This window comes from Populus nigra, chromosome 7 (assembly GCF_951802175.1).
Source record: "Populus nigra chromosome 7, ddPopNigr1.1, whole genome shotgun sequence".
Lineage (NCBI taxonomy): Eukaryota > Viridiplantae > Streptophyta > Magnoliopsida > Malpighiales > Salicaceae > Populus > Populus nigra.
Window position 1 is genome coordinate 1,542,259 of NC_084858.1, and position 11,565 is coordinate 1,553,823.

Below are 11,565 nucleotides of genomic sequence, written 5' to 3' on the forward strand. Positions count from 1 at the left end.
TTATAAAAGACGCAAGATACTAAATCAATCATGCATTCTCCAAAAGAAAAAGAAAAAGAAATCATGCACGGTGGTTACCAGATAGCCTTGCAGGAAAGTGGGCAAGAGGAATGTTATGCAGGCAGTAACATCAATTTTCGAGTTTTTTTTTTTGGACCAAGAGCAATAAACCCACTGAGCTTCCACCAGGTAGTGTAACATTGACACTAAGATATTCTTCCACTCAATATTTTTTTTTATTCACGTTTAAATAATGAATCAAAGAAGCCAAATTGTTCTCTCAATCATACAATCAATATAATCAAAATCAATAGGGAAAAAACCAGGAAATAATAAAATACCTGGTGGGATCAAGAGGCAAGCCTGACAAGAATCGTGCATTGTTAAGCCAAACATATCTTTCTTTCTAATTTGTCCTCTAGTTCTCTCAACCATCAAATTATAAGACAGCGTAGGCACGGATAACCTCAATTACAGGTGCTCTACACATTGGACACTTCTCCCCACTTTGGACCAACTCATGAGCACATTTAGAGCATGTGCACATGTGCCCACACCTGTAAAATGAAGATAGCCAAAAGAAAGGGAAAAAGAGCAGCATTAGATAAAATATGCAATAAGTTCCATTCTTATCTGGCCCATCCATACCTCAAATCAATGTCAGAGATTTGTATGGTTCTGCAGTAATTTACCTGTACAGTAGGGAATCAATACTTCCATCACAACATATACAGCAAATCCCTTTCCTCACATGATCCCATTTAGTTCTATCCTCAGGAGCACTGTCCTCACAAATCCCTACAATAAAGTAATGGTGTTTTTTTTATGGTCAACTCTGAAAAAAACAAATAAAATGATGCGTGCAATTTTAATGTTATAGTCCCATTCGTACAATTGCCAAGGAACATATCCAATAAAAAATTACATGCATAAACTAAAAATAATATTTTTTACTCAGCATTGGTAGTCAAACAAGTCCAAATAGGACATTTTCATTGAGAAAGTAATGGAATGCAGAAACTATTTTCTTCCTGAAGCTAACTTAACAGGAATGATTTGTGTGGACCACACTAGAAGGAAAAACATCTATACAGACTGGACCGCAAACTGAAGCTATTTCCTAAAGAATTTGCCCCCAACGAATACAATGATTGACAAAAAGAAAAAAGGGGCAGAAATAGAAGAATTCAAATAAAGGGAGCACACCTGGTGAACCGGCAGAGCGATTCAAAGCAGCTGAAACTTCTTGCTGTATTGACCGTTGCAGCTCAAGTTGCATGTCCATGCAGGCTTCCAGCATCCTCTGCATGTTATTCATTCTTTGTTGTAGTCTAGCCATGTCAATCCTTAGATCACTAACAATGTCCCATTCCTGTATGATATCAAATCAATGTTTCAGTTGAAAAGGATATCGTTCTATGATTTTTTTTTCAATAAAACATGTCAATTTGAACCGCATTAATTACTAGAAGCTAGCACTAGACATTTGACTTCCTCAAAAAAGCTGTATAAAAAATTTCACCGAGAAACAAATATTCAAAAGTAGTGTTTAGTGCATTTTGTAAACAGAAGTCCAGTTCCAAGAATCACTTGGTATAAGTGAACTCACGATTCCAAAGCGTGGATGCATGTCATGCTGTGGCCAAGTATAATGGCGTGACTCTTGATCCCAGAGCTGCTCAACAGGGCGTATAGGCCGGGAAGGTAGATCAAGCGAAGGACTTTGAACAATATTCCCCTCAATCTCATTCTGATCCACAGTCTGCTGCTCCAGATCTTGTTCTGTTGATGCAGGAGTAGGTGCTGTTTGCAGTTCCCATTCAAGGGGAGCATGGCTTTGCCTTTCAACATATGAGCGTATCAATTGGTCAAGACTCTCACGGAAACCACTGCGAAGAAGTGTAGAGACGCTTCTCCTACCACATGAATAAAAAAAACTTCTATAAATAATTTGATGACTCAAAATGGCAAAAACAATAGGCAATTCAGTGTCAAGCTTCATACCTGCTCAAGAGTTCCCTGAGCTCCATGCTGTATACATTATCATCATCAGGAAAATAAAATGGATCCATCCTACCAACTGGTGCAGCTTCCTGATCAGAAGGCTCTATTAGCCAACTATGCACAGCCTCTTGAAAACCATCATCCTCATGCCACACTTCAGAGGCCCCTTCTCTATCTTCATTTTCCGACCATTCATTAGCAGCAGTTTCATGTTGATGACCATCAATGTTATCTTGAATCCCATCTCCCCATTCTCCAGATGTTAGACTAGCTTCAAATGAGTGCTGCCCTTCATTTTCCAGGAGTTGATTCTGCCACTGTTCCAGTGGTGCAGCAGATTCTTGCCAATTTACACTTTCATTTGCAGTGGCTTCCAAATCAATCAAATGATTGGATAACAAGGGGATGGCACTATCCCCCCTATCTGCCTCGGATTGTTGAGAAAATACTTCTGTCGTTGATAGAAGCTGCATGTCTTCCTCAGCTTCACTTCCCACAGTTTCTTGGGATGATTCGTTATTAGTACCTCCCCGCCTGTGGTCACTAGCCTCTTCTCTGGTACCATCCCTCCTTTCAACAAATGCAACGTTGGCTAACTGTTGCCTGCCTCCCACATCAGAGTCTGAAAATTGCCTTGGCCCCTCTACTGAATGAGCAGTAAAGTCTTGCCCACTTGTTTCATCAATTATGTTATCTTCTATATCAGCTCTACCATCCAACAACCCAAGGCTACCAATTTCCTCAGTATTTGACTCGGTTTGTACATAAAATTCATCTATGACCTGTTGTGAGTTATTTGCTTCAATTTGTTCACTTCTATTACCATTCATGTCATTGTTAGATGAGGTATCAGAGACATTGCTGCTTACTTGTCCATAAACAGAATGGTCCAATCTTGAGAAAAATCCTTCCCTGCATGGAAACAAGAGTTTACACGGCATTGTTAACAAATGTACAAATTTACTAGATTATAATCTGTCCAGAATTATACAGTAGAAATAACAAATGCAATAACATGATGACATTCACAATCAGCACTTAGAATGGTCAAACCCAAAATAATCTGGAGAAAACCCAATTTAATGAAAAACATGAAAGAGCCCCAGTAGCCGTCAACAGTGAGTTCACAGCCACATTATTGAAGAAAAATCCAGAAACATATAAATGCCTGTTTTCCCTTTTATTCTTGGGGGGGGGGGGGGGGGGAGATAAGCTATGGCATACAGATCCAATACCTCAGATCAGAAACGGTATGTCTCTGCCTCAATAAACCCAATTCACTTGCTGCTGGGGATGTGGGCCTCTCATCTTCAATGATCCTGTCATTTCGCAAGAACCTACCTCGAAGCAATGACTGCAAGACAAAAAGTTCACAGCAACCATATTAGAAACACAAGAAAATGTCTCAAATAACTCATAAGCAGACATATCAATGATTACATATCCATATATTTACCATAAGTAATTGACTTTACCAAGAAAAAATTATCAAAAGTGGAGAAAAAATAAATCATAAATGCAAGCATTCAATCAGCCTCTGTTAAAAAACTCTTCAAAACCCAGAATCTCCTACGATCAATCCTTATGTGGAACCATTAAATACTTAAACCTCAAATCTCTATCATCCCAGTGCATTCAGCACCATTACGGATTAGAGATCAATTATTGTTTACATTAATGGATAGTATGCAATCAAATAATAAACAAACAAGATTCATGCATATTGAAAATATCAACATTTATAGCAGCTAACCTGAATGCGGTTTCGATGAGCGAATTGTGTTACAACGTGATGCTCCGACAGACCTTGCAGCTCACTTTGCCTTTCTCTCTCATGCTTCTTAAGCATATCAAGCAAAGCTTGTCTGCCACACAATCGACGAATACCCCTCCGAGTATTCTCAGCTTGGCCATCATTGTGGTTAACAGCCAATCCATCAAGAACTTGTTCAATTTGACCAGCAACTTCGGAACCTTGTTCTTCTCTACGATCGACACAAGCACCTCTCTGCTGGGTGTTCATTTGCACCCACTCCCTTATAATCCTTACTCTTTCCTGCTCAGTTTCACCAAGCCATTCAGCTCTAGAACCATTGTTCCTTCGGGAAATACTGGATGCGCATTCCCTTGCACCACTGTTCATCCATTCCCGAAAAATCTGCCTTACCCTCTCCCTTTCAACCTCTCCTAGATCAGAAGAATCCTCTTGTCCATTCTCTGATCCAATTGGACCAGGGGACCATTGTCCATACTCACTCTCCCCAGCACTCCCACCCTCCGAAGAACCACTTTGACCATTACTGTGGCTATCAGAAGCATCCACCCTCAATAGATCAGTACTCGATCCATCACTCTGATGTTGGACCAATCTATCACCAACCCTCCCTTGGACATGACTCACCACATGCTCATCCTCAAGCTCCTGCTGTATTTGCAGGTGGGACGATGTCCGGGTGCTTCTCCCATCATCACCCCGTCTTCTCACTACTTCTGATTGAGATTCCCTGAGGAAGGAAGAATCAAGCACAGAAACATTGTGTAGACTAGCAATGGCCATTAATTCAAACTCGAAACTAAAAAAACAAAACCGCTTAAGCCATCCGCTTAAAATGCTTGGAAAAAAAATTCCATCTATTTACAATAAAATCAGATCACCACACAAATTAAAATTTTATCAACAACCCTCAAATTCATCCTCTCCCTCGTCACCATCATCAATCTTCACTATGAAACCAAAAGAAAACAATGCAATTCATGTAAACATCAAGTGACCTCCACATTAAACCACCCAATTTTCTCCCCTCAACTCATCACAGGCGCACGCAACCCTTCCTCTGCATCAATATTGAATTAAAAAAAAAAAGGAGTAAAATATGTCAGTCACAATATTCTCATAAATACGTAAATCAAATTTAATACCTCAAAAAAAATCAAAATCCATAAGAAAATGATTATAGTAATCCTCAGCCAGCTGAATCCAACAAGAACAGATTCATATAAATCTATTCGCTTTCTAATTCGTTTGGTCGCCGAGAAAACGCAGGAAAATACAAGGAATTGAAAATCCACATCTTCACATTTTTCATTCTTTGAAAAACAAAATACAAAACACAACAAATTCAAAAAAAATACTCTTCTTTTTCGTTCTTTTGATAAAACACCGTTACCATTTCAAAGTCAAACTAATCAGAAACCGATAAATCTAGAAAAAAACGCCGGAGATGGCCGAAACGACGCACCGTTTATAGACCAGGCCGATTCCAGCAAGCGTCATAAGGAAGCTCTGTTAATTTCGAGGTAGAGGAAACAAAACTCTAGAGAAAGACTGACTCGGACTGCGAGAGAGTTGTGGAGAGAGAGAAACGACAGTATTTGTTTTGTTTCTTAGGCAGGGGGGAGGAAGGAAGGAAGGTTCATTTTAATTGTAGACAACAAGTCGTAATTATAAATGGGTAAATTTCATTTCCATCCTTATAAATACATCACAGTTTCACTTCTACTCCTACATTCAAAGTTTCTAAATATCACCACCTTTCTTTATAGTTTCTTGAAAGGTGGCACGCTTTATTATTAATTTCGTGGTCCACTCAACTCTAGATGTTAGTTTAGTGATTATAAAAATATGCTCTTTTCGTTGATTTTTTAAGTTTAAATATTAAAGCTAGCATCTAGAATAATCTAACTCAAACATATCCTTTATCGTGAAAATAAAATAAAATAAAATTAAATAGCTTACTTTTTAAGTAAATAATCCATAAATGACCAACAATACAAGATTTCCATACAACATATATAATATTTATTTTATAAAAAAACAGGAGACTGTTATTTACTGTTCATGCAATTATAGTTTTAAAACCCGGCTCGGTAGGTCGATCAAGATTTAGAATCGGGTCTGGTTGAAGAAAAAACAAAGAAAGAAAAAACTATATATAACCCCGTAAGACTCGGTCAAAAACTCAGTTGCAACCGGTTGACTTTTATTTTTTTATTAAAACTACGTCGTTTGATTAAAAAAAAAGAATTGACCTGGACAACCTAGCGACCCTATCAAGACCCAAAACCCGGGCCTTGAACCGGACCGGGTCTAAAAACTATGCATGCAATACATACCTTGTTGCTCATGATTTTTCCTACTATTTTTCTATTATTTTCTTGTGAAATTTTATTATTAATATTTTTTGATAAATAATTTTTCTTTTTTAACTTTGATTATAGAGTTATGTTTCTTGTTTCAAGTGTTTTTGTGAGAATTTTTAAGGTATTTTATGATTGAGGAGAAAAAAAATAAAGGAAGATGAGAAAAATATAAAAAAAAAAGATGGAATTTTAGTTTTTTTAGAATTATGTTTATTAGTGAAGAAAAAAATTGAAATTTATAAAAGCAATAAGGGATACATGGTGGGTATTAATTTATGGGAGGCTAAATGGAGCCAATAATAAAACTACAAGCACAAAAATATAGTTTACCCTAATAATGGGAAGGTGGACACGTCATGGGTTTCACATATTGTGCCCAATGCCCATAATTCTTGCCGTAACATTAACGTCTTTAAATATCTGAGCAATCACGACGCGACACGTTGCAAATACAACTTTCTCGCGAGGGTGTTGGCGGAAAATTCCAAATCTTAAATGTAACGGGAAGTGAGGAGAAACAGGGACACAGGAAATAAACGACACCGGATTCAGGGTTCGCTTTTTACCAACCCCATTAACGGCGCCGTTCCATGTTTTCCCGTTTGGTAGTTGTGGAAGGGTAAGAGTGGAATTTGAAGAAATGGGAGGGATTTTTGCGGTCTTGTCGAGTTACACGTGCCGCCAAATAACCGTTTGAACGGCAATTCAAAAGAGTGACGTCATATTGGCTTTTTTATTATTTTTCAAAGAAAAGTGAGGATGGAACCTGAGTGGTGTATATATTCTGTCTCCATTAGGAGAATTTTAGATAATTTCTGTGGGAGATTTGATTGCACGTGTTTTTTGTCAAAAAAGAAAAGCAAGTAGATAATTAACCACATCATTATGTCCATCAAATTTGTACTTTCTTGTTAACGCTCTATTAAACTCAAATTTTATCAAATCACGATTCAAATACACACACACAATATCAATGAAAATAGGCTACAACGGTACATAACACCCTGTTTTTTTTTTTATTATTAATATAAATATTTAAGTTATCTTGCCTGTATAATCCCACAAATTCTAAAATTAAAGTTTATGTAAGTCTTCAGTAATCTTAAAAGTACCCAAACTCGTAATTATTAAAAAATAAACATAATACCTGATCAGTTAATTCACACCTCATGATTTACACTGTCTTTTTTCTTTTTAAAAATATAGGTTATGAATTTAAATATTTTTTTCTTGGATAAATTGGAGATTTAATACAAAATTATTTTTTTTATCTAATCATATTATCTATATGAGCTACCATAAATTAAAAAAAAATTGACTGACGAATTTTTTAATATAATATTTACATAAATTTTTGTAGCAATTATCACTATTCAAAAGAAACCGTTATAATTTTTAAGGGTCTGTTGTGTAATGTGGTGAGAAGAGATTGAAAATGTGTTTTATTTTAATTATAGTTTTAAAAGAAGCAGTTATAATGTGTTTGAACAATAATTTTTTTTTATTTTACACGAAAAATAAAAAGGAATGATACAAATAAAATAAAATAACATACATGCAGCAAACATTTCAGTACATATGAATATTTAGGAGAATGCTAGTACGTAATAGTCTCTTGAACAGCCGCTAGCAACAGACACATTTGTTACTGTTCCACGTTGCCGGGAAACTCATTAAAGGAGGTTTAATAACAAGTCGGCCGATCATATAAGGACATGGCCCTGAAAAAAGATAAAACTGAAAAGGAAAAGGAAAAGAAAAGGGCATCGGCCCTAGACTATCACTCCTGTCTGAACCCCACGTTATGCTTGTAAACAGACAATAGCTCCCTGGCTATATAAAACTTGACATGTAGCCGCTTATATATCCAACTTTTTTGGATAGATTAGTAAGTTGATCTGTGAAACATAATGGATCAGATAAAATAAATGTGTCAGTATTGTTAATTTGTTTTTTTATATCAATAAAAATATATAACTATGAATCAAAAAGCTAATACATGTATATAATAAAATAAATTAAAAATTATACAAGTTAATAAATATATAAAAAATTATTGACATGAATAACAACTTTTTTCGTGATCGATGACTTTCTCTTTTCTTATTTTTTTTGACAACTTTTTCTCTGTTCTCTTAAATTCAAGGACTTAATATGGAGAAAAATAAATTTTTAACCTAGAACAGGCGTGGGGAAAGACTAACAGGACCTGAACAAAAAAAACTATAAAGACTAGAACAAACTCTTTTGCTAAAATTTTAAAAAGGCCTTGTTTTTTTGCCATGTTTTACACTATGTTTCTATATTTTTGAATTATTTCCCTATATAACAAATCAAAAGAAATTGATAGTCAATTTGGTCACAAAAAGATGCAATTGAATAAAAAAGAACTTTGATAACCAAGATGAAATTAAAAAAAAGTTGTTGCTCCAATTAATCCAAAATAAATTGCGAGAGAAGTTACAATGGAGTACAATATTTTCACAACACTTTTTAGTTTTTATTAATAATGCACGGGTGCTGATATAGAATAGGTAGTCACTAGATTTTTTTGCTCACGCTATACCACGGGGTAGGTCATTTTTTTTTAATATTTGAAATTAATAATTCTGATCATAAGACTGAGATGACCATACAGAAAACCACAAAAAAATACTTATGAAAAGCACAGATCTTAGTGAATGAATTTGTTTTGAAGAGGAAAGTGTAATGAAAGTGATTTTTTCTAGCATGACAAATGACCATAAAGTTTTTTTTATTATTTAGTTACATCTTGGGTTTTAAGGTGATTAGAAGGTTTTTCAGTTTGAAAATGGGTTTATTAAAGTTTCTAATTTTTTTTTTGAGTGTTTTTATATAAAAATAAATTTTAAAAATTGAGTTATTGAGATTTAAAAGCTCACTCTTACTTTTCAGCCGCTAAAGGTGGCTAAAATTTAACTTAAAAGATAATGTGTTGTCTATTATATTAATTAGGTTGTCTACTCATTGAGATGAAGAAGAAGAAGTACAGGCCTTGCTTTCTAGGCATGCGGGCGCCAAACTTTTTTTTTAATATCCCTTAGTGTTTTTTTTTAATTTTGTAATACAATTATTTTAAAAATCAATTTATTAATATAATATTTAGAAATTATGCCATTATTTTTAAGAAGTTTTGAGGTTTTTATGATAATATTAGCAATTTTTTGGTGAAGATATATGCGTTGACCTAATATGCAAAACATTTTAACAAAAATTACTCAATAATATTGAATAAAAATAAAATATCTATTTTCAATTTTTTTATTATAAATTTTTTATGTGATTTTCTTATATTTTTTATTCTTATATTTTTCATATAAGTGAGTAAATAAGTTTTTACTTAAAAAAACAATGCTTCTCATCATAAAAAAAAGCATGTTTTCGTAGAAAAAAAGAAGAAAAAGGAAATACATGAATATGAAATTAAGTTTTTTTATTAAAAATTATGCTGCTAATAAAAAAGATATCTTATCATCAAAACAAATAAAATACATGAATAAGATATACAGTTTTGATGGAAAAAAATTATCTTCTACATACATGAATAAAATAAAATACAAATAATATATATATATATATATATTATTTTCATATAAAAAAACAAAAAAAAAACCGCAAGCAATATCATATACGCTAGGGAAAAGGACAAACGGAAGAAATAAAAAGAAAGAGCTGGATGCATACATTGCGGTAAATTGTTTTGTCATAATTGGGTCATGATGGGTCTTCATCATATAAAAAGGTAAAGATGCCTATATATATATATATATATATATATATATATGTGTGTGTGTGTGTGTGTGTGTGTGTGGTAATAGAAAGAAAATGTTGATTGAGTTAGGTTGCCCGTCCTTCAGCTCACTCTTGTCCATGAATTTGCACTTCCCTCCTCCGCAGCATATTCTCCATTGTTTCCTAATCTCTCTGCAACACTCAGAGCATACATGCATGATGAAGATGGAGGGGTCCTTCCTAGTAATGAAAAGGCCAATCAGAAATGGTGGCTTTTAAGGGCATGCGAGGGCTCATGCATCATGTTCTAGGGTTAATTAGGACCCCATGCCATCTAGGGCCACAAAACATGGGTGGGTTTGGCTAAGATCATATATATTAAAACTTCATGGCAAAGTGATGTCTTGCATCTCTCTTTTTAGGCAAGCTAAACACATGATTAAGCACATCTTGTTCCTTGGAGGATGGTTTTTGTCTAAAGGGGGAACATCTCTTGTCTGCTTACATCATTTTCCTGTTCACCTGATATTTTTCTCTTCCTTGTCTAATTAATTGGAACCTTGAGATACAAGTTACAAATCCATCTCATGTTTCTTTTTCTCACAAATTTCTGCACAAATAAAAAATATTTTCATATATTTTTAAATAAAAATTAAAAAACATTTTACACCACAATACTGGACACACGAACTGCTCGGAATGGTTATAATTTTAATTGTATTGTTAAGTAAGTTTTATTTTTGAAAGTGTCAATATTATCTAATTTCTTATGTAAATTATAGCAAAATTTATTGAATCAAGATATAATTTGAAATTCTTTATTTATATGATCTAGATTTTATTTTTTTTTACTAATGTCTTGTCTCCAAGAGTTTTTTACGTGCGCCATGAAACATGATCCTAATTGAACTATGAATTCCATTATGGCCTCATAAAGCATATTTTATTACTAAAATTTGTGTACTTGAATGCCATGCATCATGAACCAATTCTTTAAGTCTCGAAATAATATGATGGCATTTGCCAAACCTCATGATCCTTTCTCTTTCTTCTTCTTTTTGCGAGCTATGTCTCTCATCTCCATGCCGATTCGAAGCGAGAACTAGCTATGTTGAGCCATGTCACCATTAATATGAATGGTTGGGATCAGAACCCATGATGACTTTCAGGGAAGAAGCCCCACGTTTATTAGTCATTAAGATCCATAAACTTTTGAGTTATTTATTCAAAATTAAAACTTGAATCTATAATTTTGTAGCTCGTTGAGCAAAGCTCGAATCCTAAACTAGCAGATGTCAATATAGAAAAATAAGAATGGACATGAAATAAGATAATGAAGGAAATCCGTGGATGTATCACGTGCTTTGTGGTTCAACATTTGTGTTTTTTAACCGGTAATCGTCACTTGAAGGATATGATTTAAAAGGTTTCTCAAAAAATTATGACTGAAACATACAATATTTCAAAGCTTGGGTTCCATGGCCACCCCCAACTCTTTACCTAGTTTTAGACACATTTGCTAAACTCATTCGTGACAAATTGACTTGACAAATTGATATGGAAAATCTATAATACAAAGTTTAATTTTGTTTAGGTTTTAAGTTGAACTAGTAAAGATATTAACCTAGCTAAGTTGATAAGATCAATTCACTTAACCAAGCTAAATTT

At 34.2% G+C, this 11,565-nt stretch overlaps 1 protein-coding gene across 1 annotated transcript; it reads right to left on the reverse strand.

The window, feature by feature from the left end:
- Positions 1-214: 214 nt before the first annotated feature.
- On the reverse strand, positions 215-5,408 carry LOC133699480 (uncharacterized). The gene is made up of 8 exons (XM_062122722.1): positions 5,244-5,408; positions 3,758-4,838; positions 3,240-3,358; positions 2,005-2,916; positions 1,610-1,916; positions 1,207-1,372; positions 693-798; positions 215-557 (listed from the first exon to the last, which is right to left on the reverse strand). Exons 2-8 carry the CDS (start codon positions 4,559-4,561, stop codon positions 440-442), a joined length of 2,532 nt encoding a protein of 843 aa, XP_061978706.1. The 5' UTR covers positions 4,562-4,838; positions 5,244-5,408; the 3' UTR covers positions 215-439.
- Between the last annotated feature and the right edge of the window lie 6,157 nt (positions 5,409-11,565).